This window comes from Ascaphus truei, chromosome 15, assembly GCF_040206685.1.
Source record: "Ascaphus truei isolate aAscTru1 chromosome 15, aAscTru1.hap1, whole genome shotgun sequence".
Taxonomy (NCBI): domain Eukaryota; kingdom Metazoa; phylum Chordata; class Amphibia; order Anura; family Ascaphidae; genus Ascaphus; species Ascaphus truei.
This window is the reverse complement of record NC_134497.1, coordinates 5,152,092-5,175,099: the sequence shown is the minus strand read 5'-3', so window position 1 is coordinate 5,175,099 and position 23,008 is coordinate 5,152,092. Positions and strand designations below refer to the sequence as shown.

General features: G+C 55.4%; 1 protein-coding gene across 7 annotated transcripts in view; it reads right to left on the bottom strand.

The window, feature by feature from the left end:
- GNAS (GNAS complex locus) overlaps positions 1-23,008 on the bottom strand; it is a 186,980-nt gene that overhangs the window by 6,071 nt on the left and 157,901 nt on the right. For all 7 annotated transcript variants that reach the window (XM_075571339.1, XM_075571340.1, XM_075571342.1 and 4 more), the window contains 2 exons: positions 2,388-2,442; positions 717-790 (listed from right to left, as the gene is read on the bottom strand). In XM_075571339.1, coding sequence (XP_075427454.1) covers positions 717-790; positions 2,388-2,442 — 129 coding nt within the window. The remainder of the gene's footprint in view (positions 1-716; positions 791-2,387; positions 2,443-23,008) is intronic.

Genomic DNA, 23,008 nt, shown 5'->3' with positions numbered 1-23,008 from the left:
TCAGTGCTGCACACAGGTAAGTGCATTGCGCTCTGTATCTCAGTGCTGCTCACAGGTAAGTGCATTGTGCTCTGTATCTCAGTGCTGCACACAGGTAAGTGCATTGTGCTCTGTATCTCAGTGCTGCACACAGGTAAGTGCATTGTGCTCTGTATCTCAGTGCTGCACACAGGTAAGTGCATTGTGCTCTGTATCTCAGTGCTGCACACAGGTAAGTGCATTGTGCTCTGTATCTCAGTGCTGCACACAGGTAAGTGCATTGCGCTCTGTATCTCAGTGCTGCACACAGGTAAGTGCATTGTGCTCCGTATCTCAGTGCTGCACACAGGTATGTGCATTGTGCTCTGTATCTCAGTGCTGCACACAGGTAAGTGCATTGTGCTCCGTATCTCAGTGCTGCACACAGGTATGTGCATTGCGCTCCCTATCTCAGTGCTGCACACAGGTAAGTGCATTGTGCTCCCTATCTCAGTGCTGCACACAGGTAAGTGCATTGCGCTCTGTATCTCAGTGCTGCACACAGGTAAGTGCATTGCGCTCTGTATCTCAGTGCTGCACACAGGTAAGTGCATTGTGTTCTGTATCTCAGTGCTGCACACAGGTAAGTGCATTGTGCTCTGTATCTCAGTGCTGCACACAGGTAAGTGCATTGCGCTCTGTATCTCAGTGCTGCACACAGGTAAGTGCCAATTAAATAAACGCCACGGTACACTTACTGAAAATTCACTTTGTCGACCTGAAACTTGGTTTCAAATATTCCTGATGTCAGAACTCTGCACCGCAGGAGGTCCTACAGATGAAGAACAAACACAGGTGGCTCAGCGTGGAGGGTCGTGGGTCCCATACACAAAACACCGGAGCTACAATCTGCCACGGTTCATCCGCAGCGTCGCCAAATACCTCCCGGGCCCCAATCAGGACAGGCATACAAGACATTGCAGCGGCCACACACAAAGGGTTCGGCCATTATACCGGGCCACAAACAGGACAGTCATACAAGACATTGCAGCGGTCACATGCAAAGGATTGCGCCATTATACCGGGCCCCAATCAGGACAGGCATACAAGACATTGCAGCGGTCACACACAAAGGATTGGGCCATTATACCGGGCCACAAACAGGACTGTCATACAAGACATTGCAGCGGCCACACACACACAAAGGATTGCGCCATTATTCCGGGCCACAAACAGGACTGTCATACAAGACATTGCAGCGGCCACACACACACAAAGGATTGCACCATTATTCCGGGCCACAAACAGGACTGTCATACAAGACATTGCAGCGGCCACACACACACAAAGGATTGCGCCATTATACCGGGGTGCCATGCTTGTTTGCTTCACTGGTAAAGCAAAGGCTAAAAGGAACGCAGGAAAAGCTTCAAGGGAAGTCTTTGCAACAGGGGCGGCCAACTACAGTCCTCAAGGGCCAACAACAGGCCAGGTAATGGGGATATCCCTGCTTCAGCACAGGTGGCTCAGTCAGAATGGGCTGTTCCTTGTGATCATCCTTTTATTTAAGAAGCAAGCCGTTTTATATTCCGGGTTACCCGTCTCCTGCTCCACACCACCTCCGACAGGGGCAGCCAACTCTGTCCTCAGGGGCCACTAACAGGCCAGGCTTACAGATGCAGACCAGGCAATATCCTACGTGTGGTTTTTTATTATAATTGTTTTAATAAATCAGTTCTGTGCTATGAGAAAATACTTTTAGCATTTAAATTTTTTTTTTCATTTGAAAGACATTATTAATGTATTCTAATGTAACAAGCATTTTTGTTTCTATAGCAACCATTCACAAAGCCACACCCCGTTCCCCTTCTGAAACAGGCTATGGCACACCCCTTTTTGAGCCCTGCCCTCTCTCTCTAGCAGTGCACCAATTGTATCTAGTGACTGCCTGGTCACATGATCTTCCCCACAGAACTTTGCATCTTAGCTCCTCTTCTGCTGCACTGACAGCCATTTAGTGAACCCCGGAGCCGAATCTTCGCCGATCGATCACAGGAGAACGGATCGATCAGCAACTTAGTCAATTACTTTAAGCATACCCCTGCTTCAGCACAAGTGGTGCAGTGCTTAACGGAGCCACCTGTGCTGAAGCAAGCATATCTTTAAAAATCGGACCCGTGTGAGGACGACAGTTGGCCACCCCTTGCTCTACGGCCACGTGAAAAGCAGGATACAAAGTTGACGCAGGACATATCAAATTAGCGCTAAATTAATGCGACATGGAGTGGCAGATGTCCAGGGCAGGGTCAACATGAATAATTCAGGGGTCACAGGGAGCGACATTTAGGAACTCAATAGAATCTTCTTGGATCAGTAACTGGGCCCCAAGGGAACAACAGGTGAAAGAAATTCCCCCCACCCCTTCTTACCTGATCTGTAGGTGTGTAATCATTCTGTTTCACAATGTCAATTTTGTCTAGAAAACTGGAAAATAAATCTGCATTAGTTTTTTATTCCACTTGAATATAAAATACATATAATTACATACAAAATAATTATGATATACATAAAAGCTATTTTGGAGGGGGGTTTAGTCTTAAATGCCGACATCTGCACTTTCCATAACTACAAACACTGGGGTCATTGTATAAGTACAGTAATAAGGCACAAGAAACCCCAAAAAGGCTTAGACTCGGCATGGCCAACCCCAGTCCTCAAGGGCCAACAACAGGGCAAGGTTTCCAGGACATCCCTGTTTCAGCACAGGTGGTGCCGTCTTAGACTGAGCCAAATGTGCTGAAGCAGGGTTACCCTGAAAACCTGACCTGTTGGTGGCCCTTGAGGACTGGGGTTGGCCCCCTCCTGGCTCAGACGGACACAATGAAACTTCCAGGACGTCCCCACACCCGTCTCGCGTAACAGGAACCCGTCAGCGGGATCTGTACATCAAGTGACCGGCTACGGCCCTGGACAGACTCGCGGCAAAGCAACAAGATTCCGGTCTGGATGGGCAACGCCTGAAAGTACAGACGTACACGGTGCTTATACTGGGGCACATGGTCGTCACCGGGCAGCTGCAGGCGTACGGAAGCCGTACAGGCACCAGAAGAGAGTAAGCTCTTCGTAACAGGAACTCATCGCCGTGCCTGCATAACCTACTGTATGTGCAGAGCTGCATACACCGCCTGCAATGTACATAGGGGCTGGGGGGTACTATATAGCTTACGGGGAAAACATTTTTTAACCCTTACACCGGCGTCGAGAAGCTGGCAACCCCTCTACTGCTTTAGCGCTGCACAATAACACGTAATCCATAGCGATTACACGAATATTAAAGAACGCAAAGCCAACCGCTGCACAGAGGGAGGTTATTCATTGAACTGCAATAGTGCCGATGGAGGCTCCATCGTACGGAAACGCCCGTTGAAGTCAATTGCAGTTGACGTGCGGTTCTCCCAATTGGCACTATTGCCGTTGAATGAAGAACACCCCCCCCCTCCCCTCGCACCCCCTCGCACAATGAGACCTCGATGTAATACGCATGTTTAAAAGGAGTGAACAGTGGTACTTGTGTTAAAGAGGTCACACATCCCGCATGATCAATAAAACGCTGCCAAACATCTCCCGTCACGCGGCTGGCGCGCATGCCTCGCGCAGCCAACGCCTTCATCACCCCCATGCTAGGCGCCCCCCTCCCCTGCCACGGCTCATCAGAAACCGGGGTAAAAATAGCCCCGCTGCAAAAATAATTTCCCCCTCCCCCGCACCAAACTGGCGTATATTTTCCCATTTCGAACATGACCACGCAGTGGCGATACCCAACGCGTCGCAGCCGTGCCGACGGAATATAGACGGGATATCTGCAATCATTTGAAAGCAAGACAGCACAGAATAGCACCGGGCCCGTTGTTTCACACGGCGAGACGCTGTTCGTAACAGATTCAACCGGAAGGTGCAAAAAATAAAATACAACGCAACTACCCAAGATACACAAAACTAGTGTCTTTTTTGTGTAGTAAATAAAAATCCCCCCCCCCCCCTGCACTTCCCCATTATCTCTTAGCATGCAGCCAGGGATTCTGGGTAATAACGTGCAAATGAGCACCCAGTACGATATTGATAGGCTGGTGCAGTGGGGAGGGGGAGGGGGAGGGGGGCGCTTCATTAGCACACAACGCCTGAACGGGGGGGGGGGGGGGGAATTCGCTTGTGCCCAAAAAACATGTAGCTGGGAAAGCTGGGACCATGGTTATAGTTACACGCAAGGTGGGAAGGGGAGCAGACGTCCGTTTCAGGGGTCCTACACCCCAAACTACTATGGTTCTGTTTATGGTATAAGGCATTAAAATAACCAGACACTTTGCTGTAATTACCTACATTAAAATGCAAACACAGCAGACACAAAAACCAGAAACTGACACCGCGCTGTGCGTCAATTTCTCCCAAACACAATGAAATAGAATTTAGACGTTGCGACGGAGGGGTGGCCACGCCCACGCCCCTGCCGGCGGTTCAGCCAGGCGTGCGGGCTACGGTGCACACTGGGGCCTTACTAAGTGCGCGTCCCACAAATCCTCAGGAACCCGCTACACCATCAAGGACCCGCCATTATTCTTTTCTTGGTGAACCCCTTCAAGACGGTTCCCGAACCCCTCCCCTGCTGGGAATCGCAGATCCACACTCGCATTATTATCTACGAAAAACGGTTTCGGTCCGTTAAAAGGTCGTTAGAACCGGACCCGCCTGCAGGACCAACCCAGCAACTAAAACACGGATTTATATATCCAAGAACAAAAAACCCCCACGGCGTGGAACTTCCCGTAACCCACCGGCGCGGGCGGGGCGAGAGGCCAACGCTCGGGGAAATCGCCATCGCCTAAAGTTAGACGCGTACGAGAGGAGAAACCAAACTTTATACTCTTACATTGTGCAACCAGAGGCCAGAAATAGCTCCCGCCGCCTCGGACTCCGGCTCCGTTGCCATGACAACGGGACCCCATGGCTATAAATAGCTCGTCCGCACCAAATCTTGAGAGAGAGAGATCTGGATTGGGGCCAGCCGGGCCCGGCCTAACAAAGGAACCCTTTACATGCAGGCCGGTTCATTAGCTGCGTCCGGGAAACAGGGCGCACTCTTACCGGTGCAGTCCCGGCCGGGAAAGAATGGCCGCCGTGCGCCTACCGCGACAAACCTTTATTCTCAACTCAAATAATGCTGCGCGGTTTTTTTGGCCAACGGTTTTTTGTACACTCGGCCGAGCAGCAATAACGAGAGTAAGAAAGGTGCCGAGTACTTTACCCAATTAGAGTGTAAGCTCTTCGGGGCAGGGAATCCTTTTCCCAAATGTCACTTTTATGTCTGAAGCGCTTCTTCCCATTATGTGTTATTTATATTATTTGTTATTGATAAGATGGTCACGTGTATGACTGCTGTGACGCGCTATGTACATTAATGGCGCTATATAAAGTTATACATACTCTGTCCGCCGATGCTGCCATTTATAATGCGTATAAACCTTTTTAAATTGAATGACATTGGTTTAGTCAAAATCGGTTAGACGGACGCGCTTCAAACTCAACAAAATCAATAAACAACTCTGCAGCCATGGGAGCCAACGCTTAGCACGGATTAAAAAGTTGGGGGGGCGCCGGGGGGTTCCTTTGACGCCCCCCACCTCGACGCATCATGAGGTGCTTTCATTTTTGACACTCGCGATTTAGGATTGTTCCACTTCTGCAGTAACCCCTTTGCTTCCAGAAGAGCCAGCGCACACCGACGCAGGACGCCATTTCAGCCATTCTTAGGCCTCGGATATAGTGCATTACGCGCGCGCCTGTCCGATCTTCTTTTTTTTTTGTCGGCTCATTATTTGCCGCGCGGTCGCTCATCGCGCGCACTGTGGCCGGCGCGATAGAGCTGCTGCATTATGTTGCCGCCGCACGCCCCGTCACTCACTCTGTGGACGTAGCCTTCGTTTGCTTCATTTTGTGGCATGGGCGTAAACCACAAAAACCACCCGAGAAACCACGGCCCGGCCCAGGCGGGATCCATCCGGAGCCCAGAACTCCAGGAACCACGGCCCAGCCCAGGCGGGATCCATCCGGAGCCCAGAACTCTAGGAACCACGGCCCAGCCCAGGCGGGATCCATCCGGAGCCCAGAACTCCAGGAACCACGGCCCAGCCCAGGCGGGATCCATCCGGAGCACAGAACTCCAGGAACCACGGCCCAGCCCAGGCGGGATCCATCCGGAGCACAGAACTCCAGGAACCACGGCCCAGCCCAGGCGGGATCCATCCGGAGCCCAGAACTCCAGGAACCACGGCCCAACCCAGGCGGGATCCATCCGGAGCACAGAACTCCAGGAACCACGGTCCAACCCAGGCGGGATCCATCCGAAGCACAGAACTCCAGGAACCACGGTCCAACCCAGGCGGGATCCATCCGGAGCACAGAACTCCAGGAACCATGGACCAGCCCAGGCTGGATCCATCCGGAGCACAGAACTCCAGGAACCACGGTCCAACCCAGGCGGGATCCATCCGGAGCACAGAACTCCAGGAACCACGGTCCAACCCAGGCGGGATCCATCCGGAGCCCAGAACTCCAGGAACCACAGTCCAACCCAGGCGGGATCCATCCGGAGCACAGAACTCCAGGAACCACAGTCCAACCCAGGCGGGATCCATCCGGAGCACAGAACTCCAGGAACCACGGTCCAACCCAGGCGGGATCCATCCGGAGCCCAGAACTCCAGGAGACCCCGCCCAGCCCAGGCGGGATCCATCCGGAGCACAGAACTCCAGGAGACCACGGCCCAGCCCAGGCGGGATCCATCCGGAGCACAGAACTCCAGGAACCACGGCCCAGCCCAGGCGGGATCCATCCGGGGCACAGAACTCCAGGAACCACGGCCCAGCCCAGGCGGGATCCATCCGGAGCCCAGAACTCCAGGAACCACGGTCCAGCCCAGGCGGGATCCATCCGGAGCCCAGAACTCCAGGAACCACGGCCCAGCCCAGGCGGGATCCATCCGGAGCACAGAACTCCAGGAACCACGGCCCAGCCCAGGCGGGATCCATCCGGAGCACAGAACTCCAGGAGCCACGGCCCAGCCCAGGCGGGATCCATCCGGAGCCCAGAACTCCAGGAGACCCCGCCCAGCCCGGATCCATCCGGAGCCCAGAACTCCAGGAAACACGGTCCAGCCCAGGCAGGATCCATCCGGAGCCCAGAACTCCAGGAACCACGGCCCAGCCCAGGCGGGATCCATCCGGAGCACAGAACTCCAGGAACCACGGTCCAACCCAGGCGGGATCCATCCGGAGCACAGAACTCCAGGAACCACGGCCCAGCCCAGGCGGGATCCATCCGGAGCACAGAACTCCAGGAACCACGGCCCAGCCCAGGCGGGATCCATCCGGAGCACAGAACTCCAGGAACCACGGCCCAGCCCAGGCGGGATCCATCCGGAGCACAGAACTCCAGGAGCCACGGCCCAGCCCAGGCGGGATCCATCCGGAGCCCAGAACTCCAGGAGACCCCGCCCAGCCCAGGCGGGATCCATCCGGAGCCCAGAACTCCAGGAAACACGGTCCAGCCCAGGCAGGATCCATCCGGAGCCCAGAACTCCAGGAACCACGGCCCAGCCCAGGCGGGATCCATCCGGAGCACAGAACTCCAGGAACCACGGTCCAACCCAGGCGGGATCCATCCGGAGCACAGAACTCCAGGAACCACGGCCCAGCCCAGGCGGGATCCATCCGGAGCACAGAACTCCAGGAGACCCCGCCCAGCCCAGGCGGGATCCATCCGGAGCCCAGAACTCCAGGAGACCACGGCCCAGCCCAGGCGGGATCCATCCGGAGCACAGAACTCCAGGAGACCCCGCCCAGCCCAGGCGGGATCCATCCGGAGCACAGAACTCCAGGAACCACGGCCCAGCCCAGGCGGGATCCATCCGGAGCACAGAACTCCAGGAACCACGGCCCAGCCCAGGCGGGATCCATCCGGAGCACAGAACTCCAGGAACCACGGCCCAGCCCAGGCGGGATCCATCCGGAGCCCAGAACTCCAGGAACCACGGCCCAACCCAGGCGGGATCCATCCGGAGCACAGAACTCCAGGAACCACGGTCCAACCCAGGCGGGATCCATCCGGAGCCCAGAACTCCAGGAGACCCCGCCCAGCCCAGGCGGGATCCATCCGGAGCACAGAACTCCAGGAGACCCCGCCCAGCGCGCCCCTTCGCTTTGAGCATAGAAGTGTTGCTGAAATATTTCGCCGTCCTACAGGTTTCCCGGGAACGGCAAAACCAGGCCCACGTGTCTAAGTTAATACGGAAAGAACATCTTTAAAAATCGATCCGCTATTTCCTCCTAAACCTGTGTGACTCCTCTCCCGTGCATTCTCCGGCTAAACCCTGTCGCTTATTTCACCACAGTATTGCCAGGGTGCACCAGTCCCTGTTACCCTACTAGTAAGATGCTGCCCTTCCCACCTGTACTGCTGGCTCTCTGCTACCCCCCCTACCCCCATACCTGTGGCTCTCCTCGCCCTCCATATACACCTGGTACCCTCTTCCTGCACCTCTGTTTAGTCTGGACTCGGATGGTAACTATGGTGGTGGGGCAGTAACCAAGCCAGGCCATCTACTGCCCTTCCTCCTTCACCTGCTGCCCGTTGAGGATAAAATGGAGATCCCCCTGCCCCCCTCTCTCTCCCCCTGCCCCCCACTCTCTCCCCCTGCCCCCCACTCTCTCCCCCTGCCCCCCACTCTCTCCCCCTGCCCCCCACTCTCTCCCCCTGCCCCCCACTCTCTCCCCCTGCCCCCCACTCTCTCCCCCTGCCCCCCACTCTCTCCCCCTGCCCCCCACTCTCTCCCCCTGCCCCCCACTCTCTCCCCCTGCCCCCCACTCTCTCTCCCCCTCCCAGAGCAGTCCCAATGGCAACCTCGGACTTCTAAGATGGAACGGTAACAATACCAAATGAAACACGGACCCCCAAAAAATAAATAAGTACCTTTTCTGTGCTCCCACGGAATGGAAATGGATCCCACCCCAGGCCGTGGCGGTGGAGAGACATTCAAAGCGCTCCACAGAGAATACATCTTTGTTTAAAAAGTGCGCTAGTTTCGTTAACCTCTTCACTTCCAGCAATGCACGCCAACACATCGCTTCATTCTCGCTTCTTAATAATAATGAAAAAATAAAATAAACTATTCTGTAAATGCGGCTGCAGTTGAGACGTCCGTGCGTCCGCCTCCTCGCTCTCCTCCTCCTCCGAGTCGGCGTTTACGACGAAGAGGAGGGAAACTGCGCGCGGGACGAACCTTTTTTTCAAAAGGCGGAGAGCAGAAAGAAAATGCCGCGCGTCGCTGCTCGGTGGATCTCTCGCCATCAGGCGGACGCGCACGTGCGTGAAACCGTAAATGGCCGTTAACCACTTAAAAGCCAGTTCTAATGTTCCCGAGGGGATCAGACCGCCAGGTAGGCTTTTGGGCTTATTCTTTATCAGCACAAGTGGCTGATCGGGTCTTTATCAGACAAAATCCCCCATTGAATACAAAGACGAATTTCTTCCGGAATGAGACCGCCGCCAACGACTCCCCGCCGGTGTTTAACCGCAGGGGACCTTCCGCTGCAGCGCCAAGAAAGCAAATTTTACGGCCCGGGGCGAGTTTCCGGGTATAGGGTTACACCTGTAGGGGTTTTAGTGGTTAGGGTAAGGGCTCAGGGTAAAGGGTTTTTAGGTTAAGGGGTAAGGTAAGTCTCTTACCTTAGCAGCGAAGTGTCCCGGCGGCGAGGTGAGTCACGAAACAACCGCGACCAAAGTCCTAGACCGAATTTCGGTCGAAAACAACACGATCGGACACCCCGGATACAGAATAATCCGGTAAAGCCGAAGACGCGGCACAATGCCGAATCGCCAGCCGACCCTTGCGCCCTAAAAACACACCCAAGAACACCCGTGTCCCGTCTGGCAGAGAGGGGCAAGGAGGAGGCCTGACAGGTGTTCTCCAGCACATACACACATCATTAAAAAACCACAACCCCGGAAAGCCTAATTATAGCCGGGAATACGAAATGGAAATCCTGCGATTGTTTGGCTATTGGACTCCGGCCGAGAATCAAAAACCAGGCACAAGAACGGGAGCAAAGCCGGCGCCCACGCACACGCGTGTATATTGCTCACGAGGTACGGCTGGATTCCGTACCAGTGGTGGACGCTCTATCCTTGCCGGTACCGAGCAGTAGCGCGGTGGGTGGGGAGAACAGAAGTCGCAGCACGATACAGCGTCCGATATTAACGCTCCACCCAGCGTGAACGCGCGGAGTCCTGTTCGAGCAGCCGCGGCGTTCATATATACCGGTTTCACCGCTTCAGCCCATGTTCTGCCCTCTGCGCAAACCGCTGCCCCCCTCTGGAGGATTACATGGCTCACCGGGAAATGCTAAAGTTTGGAAAATATTTATATCAAAGTGTATATTAATCTATTTATAGATCACTGGGGCGGCCTTCATCCAGCAGCGGAGCCGCGCGGGAGGGAGGCGGGAATCACGCGTTCGGCTCTGAGTGCGAGCGGAGGCACCGCACTGCCAAACACGCCATGTTCTTGATTCTCACGCGCCACGAGCTTGTAGTAAGACAGCACTTTAAGCAGGGGTGGCCAACTGCAGTCCTCAAGGGCCACCACCAGGTCAGGATATCCCTGCTTCAGCACAGGTGGCTCAGACTGAGCCACCTGTGCTGAAGCAGGGATATCCTGAAAACTCAACCTGCTGGTGGCCCTTGAGGACTGAAGTTGCCCTCCCCTGCACCACACAACACACTAATATACACATACGCGCCACCAGGTGGCAGTGCGGGGTGGAAGAGGCAGTGTTTCCCTTTAACCCACTCACCGCCAGAGGTGTCAGTATTGCAGGCTGCTCACAAGTGTTCCCTGTCACATACACCCCCTTCCCCCCCCCCCTCTAGGAAATCCTTAAATAGCGTCTTGTTTTGAAGAAACAAAACGGTCGCTTTCTCTGGGGCTTATAAAAGATGGCCGCTCTGGTCATTTTCTAACCTGCTGCAAAAACTGCCACAATGTATTTTTTTGCTGAATTCTCAGCGCTCAACAAGGAGCAGTAATGGTCAATTTCTACTGCTAACTGACCATTTTACAGCCACCTTCAGTTTGGCCACGGTATGAGCACCCTCTCCAATTACTAGCCACCCATTAGAAATGGCGTCACGCTGGAAGGAACGCCAACGCATTGAAAGAGAATACATGCACGGGGCCTGGTTGAGGGAAGGCGGCCGTGCAAACACAGATGCGCAACGCGTTTCGGGAGCTTGGGGGTAAGGAGACCACCCCAGACGAGAGGGCAGAAGATGCCGTCACAGCCGGTCGGAGGAAAGACCCACGAAACACACGGGGAAGAGGCCTTGCAGCAGACGCAGAGAGCAGGGACATGCACAGGAGAGACCCTGGGAGGGTGGCGCGGCACGGAGGGAAGAAGGATGCTACACGCAGAAGGATAAACGTTTGTGGTTATTTGGGAGTTGGGATTTGAGGGGAGCGAGGCGAGTATCGTGGCCGTGTATTGGAAGGGAGTGAGGCGAGGATCGTGGCTGTGTATTGGAAGGGAGTGAGGCGAGTATCGTGGCTGTGTATTGGAAGGGAGTGAGGCGAGGATCGTGGCTGTGTATTGGAAGGGAGTGAGGCGAGTATCGTGGCTGTGTATTGGAAGGGAGTGAGGCGAGGATCGTGGCTGTGTATTGGAAGGGAGTGAGGCGAGGATCGTGGCTGTGTATTGGAAGGGAGTGAGGCGAGTATCGTGGCTGTGTATTGGAAGGGAGTGAGGCGAGTATCGTGGCTGTGTATTGGAAGGGAGTGAGGCGAGTATCGTGGCTGTGTATTGGAAGGGAGTGAGGCGAGGATCGTGGCTGTGTATTGGAAGGGAGCGAGGCGAGTTTCGTGGCCGTGTATTGGAAGGGAGTGAGGCGAGTATCGTGGCTGTGTATTGGAAGGGAGTGAGGCGAGGATCGTGGCTGTGTATTGGAAGGGAGTGAGGCGAGTTTCGTGGCTGTGTATTGGAAGGGAGTGAGGCGAGGATCGTGGCTGTGTATTGGAAGGGAGTGAGGCGAGGATCGTGGCTGTGTATTGGAAGGGAGCGAGGCGAGTTTCGTGGCTGTGTATTGGAAGGGAGTGAGGCGAGGATCGTGGCTGTGTATTGGAAGGGAGCGAGGCGAGTTTCGTGGCTGTGTATTGGAAGGGAGCGGGGCGAGTTTCGTGGCTGTGTAGGTAATTGCAGATCCGCAGCCTGAAGTTGGTCGAGAAGAGAGCGGGCACTTGAAATTTGCAACCAAAAAAGTATTTATTGTCCCGCCACGCAGCAGTAAGACTGATTGTCCTCAGCGCCGTGGACAAACAGGCAGAAGACTGCGGTGCTGGGGACCGCGTCCGCGCGTCGGGGTGGTCCATGCTTGTGAATGGGGACCCCCCCCCCGCGCCAATCAGTGCTGCAACCACCAGGGTCGCATGACAGCGGGCGGCTGTGAATTCTTGCTATATCTGTAGGTCAACGTTTTGGCCATCCTGTAGCCTACCAAGAACACGGCACGAGTACAATCATAATGAAAGACCTATGCATACAGTGACCTTGTTCCCTACGCTCTCACTCCGGCGCCCAAGAGCGTGATCGGTCGCCTGGAGGTTGGCTCGGGGGGGCTGGGAACGGGGGTCAATGGGACCTGTCTACGATGGAAATTTAGCTTGATGCTCGACCATCAAGTAATGTACTTGGGAGTCCAAACAAAATCTGGAGTGGACTCAAACTGGCTATAGGGATCTGGCAAGATCACAGCTAAGGTCATCAGCGAAACACAGGTCCAGTGGTGCCCTGCCAACAGAGGTCAGGTGATCAAAGACTGAATAGTAGGGTATGCTGCAGTAAAGACTTGGACGGGAATATGAGGACAGTAGTACTTTGGTCACACAGAGGTCAGGACCTAGGGGTATGGGAAGTCCCTGTGAAAGAATAGAAAGAAAAGGAACACAATTTCTCACCCTCCTTGTTGTTCTAACGCCAAAGAGAGGGAGAGCAAGAGGGGGGAGCGGCGGAGGGAGACATGGTTTGGAAAAGAGGCAGGTAAGGGATTGATGAAAGGGCAGAAGAGAGCAGGGAGCAGAGCACGTGAGAAAGATGAGGACAAGCCCAGCATGTACATACGTGTGTGTGTGGGGAGGGGGGTGGTGGGAGGGGGGTGTGTGTGTGGGGAGGGGGGTGGGTGGGAGGGGGGTGTGTGTGTGGGGAGGGGTTGGGTGGGAGGGTGTGTGTGTGTGTGTGTGTGTGTGTGTGGAGGGGGAGGGGGTGTGTGTGGAGGGGGAGGGGGTGTGAGTGTGGAGGGGAGAGGGTGTGAGTGTGGAGGGGAGGGGGTGTGAGTGTGGAGGGGAGGGGGTGGTGAGTGTGGAGGGGAGGGGTGTGAGTGTGGAGGGGGTGTGAGTGTGGAGGGGGTGTGTGTGTGGAGGGGGAGGGGGGTGTGAGTGTGGAGGGGGTGTGAGTGTGGAGGGGAGGGGGTGTGAGTGTGGAGGGGAGGGTGTGTGTGTGGACGAGAGGGGGGTGTGTGTGTGGAGGGAGGGTGTGTGTGTGTGTGGAGGGGAGGGGGTGTGTGTGGGAAGGGGAGGGGGTGTGAGTGTGGAGGGGGTGTGTGTGTGGAGGGGGTGTGTGTGGGAAGGGGAGGGTGTGTGTGTGGGAAGGGGGAGGGTGTGTGTGTGGGAAGGGGGTGTGAGTGTGGAGGGTGTGTGTGTGAAGGGCAGGGTGTGTGTGTGTGGAGGGGAGGGGTGTGTGTGTGGGAAGGGGGTGTGAGTGTGGAGGGTAGGGTGTGTGTGGAGGGGAAGGGGTGTGTGTGGAGGGGAGGGGGTGTGAGTGTGGAGGGTAGGGGGGGTGTGTGTGGAGGGTAGGGGGTGTGTGTGGAGGGGAGGGGGTGTGAGTGTGGAGGGGGTGTGAGTGTGGAGGGGGTGTGAGTGTGGAGGGGGTGAGAGTGTGGAGGGGAGGGGGAGGGGGGTGTGAGTGTGGAGGGGAGGGTGTGTGTGTGGGGAGGAGAGGGGGTGTGTGTGGAGGGGAGGGGGGGGTGTGGGAAGGGGAGGGGGCGTGAGTGTGGAGGGGGTGTGAGTGTGGAGGGGGTGTGAGTGTGGAGGGGGGTGTGAGTGTGGAGGGGGTGTGTGTGTGGAGGGGAGGGGGTGTGAGTGTGGAGGGGAGGGTGGTGTGGTGTGTGGAGGGTAGGGGGTGTGTGTGTGTGTGGAGGGTAGGGGGGTGTGTGTGTGTGTGTGGAGGGTAGGGGGTGTGTGTGTGTGTGGAGGGGAGGGGGTGGTATTTTGGCAACCTGTTCCTCTTGCATTGTTCTGCATGCCAGCATCAAAGAGAGAGGGGGGGGGGGGGGGGGGGGGGGGGGCGTGTCCCGCTGCAGCTGGGGAGAACGACCTGCACGTACCGGAGCCTGATACAGTATCACACACACTGTGTTACAGGGTCGGTCTGCTGGTGTCTGCCATCTTACCGAATGGTATTATACACCCTTCCCCCCGCAAATCTCCCGCTCGGCCCCCCAAATGTGTGTCACATATTAGTACCACGGACATGCTGAGGAGAGCCTCTCCAGATCCGCGCCCGCGTGTCACGCCGGGGCGCACTACACACACACACAGCCCTCTATGTGCAGGCCGCAGTGGCGGTGTGGTGGGCGCGCCAAGCGCTGTGACGCGTACGCTAGCAGGGAAGACAAGAATGTTGTTCTTGCCCGTGCCGCGCCGCGGTCATGCGGTCGGCGCGCAGCCAATGGCAGAGCAGATATGCCCCGTCATGGCCGTGCCCCTCCCCCACAGAGCGCCGTTCACGGCTGTAGTCTCTGCACCGCATAAACGCGCCCGTATTGGCGCCGCCAGGTGCGCGTGCAGTAGGGAGGACTGAGGCCGTAGCCCAATTCCTGCTTCAGCACAGGTGGCTCAGTGGAAGACAGCCACCCACGCTGAAGCAGGGATATCCTTAAAACCTGACCTGTTGGGGGTGGGAGGGGGGGGTCCTTGAAGACTGGGGTTGAGGACCCTGGCACTGATGCAATGGAATGAACAAGTATCCAGATCTTACGCCCTTCTCATTAAGCAGGGAGGGCCCGATCCTCGCACTGCGCCACTGCCCGTGTTACAAAATGTCTGCGTGTAACCACAGTCGCAACACAGCTAGGATTTATTTTGTTGCAACACACGCCGATTGTCCGCTGTTAAACATTTCCCTGTTCAAACCGGCCCTGTAACCAGATTTGTACGCCGTGTTAAAACGATTACTGCTTTACATACACCGGTTTATATACCGCTCGCGGACAGCGCTCGCGGACAGCGCTCGCGGACAGCGCTCGCGGACAGCGCTCGCCCGTATCTAACACACATTTAAGCCGATGCTTTTTAATATCGCGCCGTAACATCTCGCTGTTGAAAGAGATGCCGGGAACCCCAGCGCTGAGCGAACACGCAACGTCTCCAGCCTAAGAAACACCAGCCCCCCCCCCCCCCCTCCCCTGAACGCCCGCCTTGGAGACTGGCTCTCACTTTACAGAAAGGGCTTTGCTACGCGAGCGCCATTTCCTCCTGCAGCAAAACCGCTGCATCCCTCCCTCCCCCCCCCCCCCCCCCCCCCCCCACCATGCAGCCCAGAGCAGGGACACACCCTTCAATCTGCCCTCCTACCTGACCCAAAGCCAGCTCCCCCTCCCCCTCCACCGCTGCAGCCCAGGCTAAAAATAGCTCTCCGCTGGCTTTCGCTCTGCTGGGAGTTTACATAAGCGCTTTACAAGGAGGGGCCCTCACGCAGGGGGTCCGAGGCGCGCACACAGAAAGGGAGGGCCGCCCCGCATGGTAAGCCCCTGGCTTAACCCCTTACCTGCCGGAGAGGGGGGGGGGGGGGTCGGCCACACAATGCCCGGTGGGACCCCCCAGCCCCACCCTCGGCTTCTAAACCCAACATGAGTAAATGTTGTTGAAGCTGGCGATTAAAAGCCCGTGGGTATGTTCTCCGAGAACCCAATACGGGCGCGTTTATGCGGTGTCGGCACCCAGATTTTGGCGTCACCGCCACCGACTTGGATAGCTTGTCCGGCTCCTTCAACCCGAATAGTGAAAAACCAGGGGTGGGGGGCAACTCCAGTCCTCAGGGGCCACCAACAGATCAGGGGTAACGGATATCCCTGCTTCAGCACAGGTGGCTCAGACTGTGCTGAAGCAGGGATATCCTGAAAACCTGACCGGCTGGTGGCCCTCGGGAGTTGCCCCACCCCTGGTTTAAACCATATCCCATTCTCGCATCACAATATCAGAGGCAGGTTTGAGAGAAACCTTTAATTACGCGTCACGGCCCATATAGCCAGTCACGGCCCATATAGCCAGTCACGGCCCATATAGCCAGTCACGGCCCATATAGCCAGTCACGGCCCATATAGCCAGGCAGTCTCAAGCAGCACCGAACATCACCGCGGAGACATATAGCCAGGCCGTCTCCAGCAGCGCCGAACATCACCACGGAACCATATAGCCAGCCCGTCTCCAGCAGCGCCGAACATCACCGCGGAGACATATAGCCAGGCCGTCTCCAGCAGCGCCGAACATCACCACGGAACCATATAGCCAGGCAATCTCCAGCAGTGCTGAACACCGCGGAGACATATAGCCAGGCCGTCTCCAGCAGCGCCAAACATCACCGCGGAGACATATAGCCAGGCCGTCTCCAGCAGCGCCGAACATCACCGCGGAGACATATAGCCAGGCCGTCTCCAGCAGCGCCGAACATCACCACGGAGACATATAGCCAGGCCGTCTCCAGCAGCGCCGAACATCACCGCGGAGACATATAGCCAGGCCGTCTCCAGCAGCACCGAACATCACCGCGGAGACATATAGCCAGGCCGTCTCCAGCAGCGCCGAACATCACCGCGGGGAGACATATAGCCAGGCCGTCTCCAGCAGCACCGGACATCACCGCGGAGACATATAGCCAGGCCGTCTCCAGCAGCACCGGACATCACCGCGGAGACATATAGCCAGGCCGTCTCCAGCAGCGCCGAACATCACCGCGGAGACATATAGCCAGGCCGTCTCCAGCAGCGCCGAACATCACCGCGGAACGCTGACGGATAAAATCATTTCTCTGCTGCAAAAACAGACCTTTGAGTAGCAGCCAAGAACAATTACTCATCCTGATATAGCAGCGATCGTGTATCACAGGGGAGAAAACACAGGCACAGCTAACCCTCGGCCAAAAAGCTTGCAATCTACTTTTTGGGGTAGAAAAAAAAAAAACCCAAAAAATATAAAACGATCGGGACTCACTCAAGGTCAAATCAGAAGTGGAACACGAACACATACACACGCGCGCAAACACACACACACACACACACACACCTCTGTTATGGAAGTAATTATTACTATCATTGCATATATATTATTCTGCCGTTGCAGCCTTGCACTTGGCAAAGAGGCATTTCCATGAGCGAAGTGAATCCCATCTGGTCCATTACAAATGCCCCAAGTTGTGAGCGACGGAAACCTCCCTAGCAGGGGCCCCATCGATCAGGGGGAAATGAAATAAAAATGGAGCCGGTGCCAGCCAATGGGACGGCCCGGCTGCGATCAGCTGTCATGACATAATAGCGCTAATCATTGTGGGGGCAGAGCCGCGCATCCTGACATCTGCCCGGCTGCACTGCAGAAATCACAACCGGCTGGGCTCACCGTGGCTTCCTCTGGGATACATCTGTAGCCCGGGCCCCGTGGCACGCCGTGGCTTCACTTTCTGTGGGATGCCCAACACACGGTGGCAGGGAAGAGACACGCAGACCACGGCTAGCGACCACGGCTGTGATATCAGAAGCCGGGAGGGAGAGAGCCACGTTCTCTTGCACCAGCACGAAAATACACATAATACCAGCGCAGCGCCTTTCATGCCGGGCAGCGGCGCGCAGTCCGTAAGAACCCGCACCGCCCACCAGGTCTTCAGGATATCCCTGCTTCAGCACAGGTGGCTCACTCAGAGGCTCAGTCAAAGAGCCACCTGTGCTGAAGCAGGGGCTGATTGAGCCACCTGTGCAGACGCTGGCATATCCTGAAATCTGACCTGTTGGGGGTGGGGGTGGGGGGGCTTAAAGACTGGAGCTAAGCCCCCTGGAGTAGAGTATTTCTCAACTCCAGTCCTCAAGACCACTCAACGGGTCGGGTTGTACGGATAACCCTGCTTCAGCACAGGTTGTCTAACCAGTCCCAGCTTCAGCACAGGTGGCTCAATCAGTCCCTGCTTCAGCACAGGTGGTCCAACCAATCCCAGCTTCAGCACAGGTGGCTACAGCAGACTCTGCTTCAGCACAGGTGGCTACAGCAGTGCCTACTTCAGCACAGGTGGCTCCCTCTGTCCCAAACCACAGAAAATAGGCTAGCAGGGTGCCACCAAAGATGCCTACTAAGCCACGGTTATAATCACCACCATACAGCAGAACGCGTCACCAGGCCGCCGCGGGCAGAGGTGTGATGTTACACGGACTCCGCGCCTGCTAATCTCACCCCAGCTGATTAGGGACCAAGTGCAATATCCCCACAAACTGTGGGTTAAAGCGGCAAACCAGTAATTTAATTAAAACCTGTAATTTATTACAGGATTGAACCCTGCGTAGGGGGGGGGGGGGGAGAGATCGCTGAAGCGGAACCCGCGTTTATTTCAGCTCCGGGGACCCCCGGCTTCCCGAGATACCGGCACCCCCCAGCGGAGGCGGTTTAAAGGACCTGATCACGCTGGACAATAGGAAACCGCACCAGATGATGTCACAGCTTCCTATTGGCCCGCTTGACTCGGGGACTTTTTTTTTTTTTTTTTTTAAACGCCGCCATTTTGTTAGGCACACACGTTCTTTGCCTGCAGAGATACCGGCACAAGTATCTCTGGAAGCAGGGGGTCCCCGGAGCTGAAATTAACACCGTTCAGCCCCAGAGACCCCCTGCTTCAATCCTTGTAATTAAAATAAGTAAATAAATGAAACCCGGATTGCCATTTTAAGGTAATGGGGGTAATATATGGGGAGAAAGAGCGTCTCATCGAGTAAAGACACGGACTCCGCAAACAATGACCCCGAGTGTGAAGCAGGGGGATCTGGAGGAAGTAGGGGTACGTCCGCCAAGCCCCACCATGCAGGAACACAGATCTGGGAGCAGAGCAGCGAGTTATTTAGTATTCCCATCTAAAGATGGGGGCGGTCTTATCTTTTTATTAATGGCAGCGCAATACATCAATATCAAGTAACCCAGGAGGTTTTTAACGCCAGTCCTCAAGGGCCACCAACAGGACAGGCTTTAAGGATATCCCAGCTTCAGCACAGGTGGCTCTGTCCAGGACTGGGATATCCTGAAAACATGTCCTGTTGGTGGCCCTTGAGGACTGGCCAGTCCTGCACTAGGATGAGGGGGGGGGGGGGGGGAGGGGGAGATTAGCGATGGTCGTTTAGAAAGAGACAACAGCTACAAATTTTTACCAAACTCAAAATCTTTCTGGTTGCTACTTTTAGAAGTACAAGAGATATGTAATACTGACCAAACCCGAGCGGTGTACGAAAACGTTCATCGAGCTGGTTAACGGCGTGAAATAAAAACAGACGTGACGCTCAGAAGACGGGTTTCACATGGAAATGAAACTGGCGGTTTAATATATGAACATGAGCAAGCGCACAACGGCCCCGGAATTCTGTGAACATTCGCGCTATCTCCCTGCACCTTGTACCCGCCTGATAAGGCACACACTGAAGCCATCTGTCCTCTGCACTTGTACCCCCGTGTGTGGGATAGCAAAGCATGTGGCCACACACACAGCTTCCACTGTGCACCGGCAGGCGTGGGACATGCAAACATTCCAGCTATTTGTGTGTGGACCACTCTGTCTGTGCGGCACTTTCTGGATCCAAAACAAAAAACAGACAATACAGCAATCCTGAGAATATCGAGCGCCCGATGCGGTGTGCGCAGTCCCAGCAGGAACAATGCTGGTTATTGTGCCCTCGCCCACCCACCACATTTAAACGTGGCGGACTTCCCTCCTCACACCGCCCCTGCTTTGTCCGAGCACTCACATTTTTGTCAAGCTGTGTATAAACTGGCGCAGCGATTCTCCATAAGGGGTTCGCAAATGTGATGGCGGATTCCAGGTTGGTATGGCGGGTTCCTGAGCCTGTGTGGGGGGCCGCTCACTTAGCAAGGCCCCAAACGGCACTTTACCGTGGGCGATACACGTGTCAGCTACAGCAGGAGCGTCCGAAGTCGCACCCCACAATGCATCCACAGCGGCACGGCATCGTAGGAAGCTCCTGCATAAAGTGACAGCGATTCGCACCATGCTGCCCGCACAGAGGGAGGGGCAGTTTGGGGGGAGTATTAAGCATGCGTTACCCCAGCGAGCTCAGGACACCACACTACCTGGGATCGGTCACACAGGTTTGTTAGCGATAGTCTGACGAGTCGGCGATAAGATTGATAGCGTTGTGTTGTTTGGGAGGGGTTGGGGGGTGGGGGGGAGACAGACACCGATAAAAAGGGTTGGAAACCATTGTCCCAAAACGTTTATTTTGCCGAAGTATATTAACGCCAAATCATTTCTATAAATAGAAAAAAAAAAAAAAAAACTATGAAATATGGCACCAGAACCACAAAAATAATGGGAATACGAGCCCTGAACCCTACAAAAAATAATGGGAATACGAGCCCTGAACCCTACAAAAAATAATGGGAATACGAGCCCTGAACCCTACAAAAAATAATGGGAATACGAGCCCTGAACCCTACAAAAAATAATGGGAATACGAGCCCTGAACCCTACAAAAAATAATGGGAATACGAGCCCTGAACCCTACAAAAAAATAATGGGAATACGAGCTGTGAACCCTACAAAAAATAATGGGAATACGAGCCCTGAACCCTACAACAAATAATGGGAATACGAGCACTGAACCCTACAAAAAATAATGGGAATATGAGTCTATACGACACAGCACACCGTGTGTAGTGTGCGTGCTGTGTATATGACACAGCACACCGTGTGTAGTGTGTGCTGTCTGTACTACACAGCACACCGTGTGTAGTGTGCGTGCTGTCTGTACTACACAGCACACCGTGTGTAGTGTGCGTGCGCTGTCTGTACTACAGCGCACCGTGTGTAGTGTGCGCGCTGTCTGTACTACACAGCACACCGTGTGTAGTGTGCGTGCGCTGTCTATACGACACAGCACACCGTGTGTAGTGTGCGTGCTGTCTATACGACACAGCGCACCGTGTGTAGTGTGTGTGCTGTCTATACGACACAGCGCACCGTGTGTAGTGTGCGTGCTGTCTATACGACAGCACACCGTGTGTAGTGTGCGTGCTGTCTATACGACACAGCGCACCGTGTGTAGTGTGTGTGCTGTCTATACGACACAGCGCACCGTGTGTAGTGTGCGTGCTGTGTATATGACACAGCACACCGTGTGTAGTGTGTGCTGTCTGTACTACACAGCACACCGTGTGTAGTGTGCGTGCTGTCTGTACTACACAGCACACCGTGTGTAGTGTGCGTGCGCTGTCTGTACTACAGCGCACCGTGTGTAGTGTGCGCGCTGTCTGTACTACACAGCACACCGTGTGTAGTGTGCGTGCGCTGTCTATACGACACAGCACACCGTGTGTAGTGTGCGTGCTGTCTATACGACACAGCGCACCGTGTGTAGTGTGTGTGCTGTCTATACGACACAGCGCACCGTGTGTAGTGTGCGTGCTGTCTATACGACAGCACACCGTGTGTAGTGTGCGTGCTGTCTATACGACACAGCGCACCGTGTGTAGTGTGTGTGCTGTCTATACGACACAGCGCACCGTGTGTAGTGTGCGTGCTGTCTATACGACAGCACACCGTGTGTAGTGTGCGTGCTGTCTATACGACAGCATACCGTGTGTAGTGTGCGCGCTGTCTATACGACACAGCACACCGTGTGTAGTGTGCGCGCTGTCTATACGACACAGCACACCGTGTGTAGTGTGCGTGCGCTGTCTATACGACACAGCGCACCGTGTGTAGTGTGCGTGCTGTCTATACGACACAGCGCACCGTGTGTAGTGTGCGTGCTGTGTATATGACACAGCGCACCGTGTGTAGTGTGCGTGCTGTCTGTACTACACAGCACACCGTGTGTAGTGTGCGTGCGCTGTCTATACGACACAGCGCACCGTGTGTAGTGTGCGTGCTGTCTATACGACACAGCGCACCGTGTGTAGTGTGCGTGCTGTGTATATGACACAGCGCACCGTGTGTAGTGTGCGTGCTGTCTGTACTACACAGCACACCGTGTGTAGTGTGCGTGCTGTCTGTACTACACAGCACACCGTGTGTAGTGTGCGTGCTGTCTATACGACACAGCACACCGTGTGTAGTGTGCGTGCTGTGTATATGACACAGCACACCGTGTTTAGTGTGCGTGCTGTCTGTACGACACAGCACACCGTGTGTAGAGTGCGTGCTGTCTATACGACAGCACACCGTGTGTAGTGTGCGTGCTGTCTATACGACACAGCACACCGTGTGTAGTGTGCGCGCTGTCTATACGACACAGCACACCGTGTGTAGAGTGCGTGCTGTCTATACGACAGCATACCGTGTGTAGTGTGCGCGCTGTCTATACGACACAGCACACCGTGTGTAGTGTGCGCGCTGTCTATACGACACAGCACACCGTGTGTAGTGTGCGTGCGCTGTCTATACGACACAGCGCACCGTGTGTAGTGTGCGTGCTGTCTATACGACACAGCGCACCGTGTGTAGTGTGCGTGCTGTGTATATGACACAGCGCACCGTGTGTAGTGTGCGTGCTGTCTGTACTACACAGCACACCGTGTGTAGTGTGCGTGCGCTGTCTATACGACACAGCGCACCGTGTGTAGTGTGCGTGCTGTCTATACGACACAGCGCACCGTGTGTAGTGTGCGTGCTGTGTATATGACACAGCGCACCGT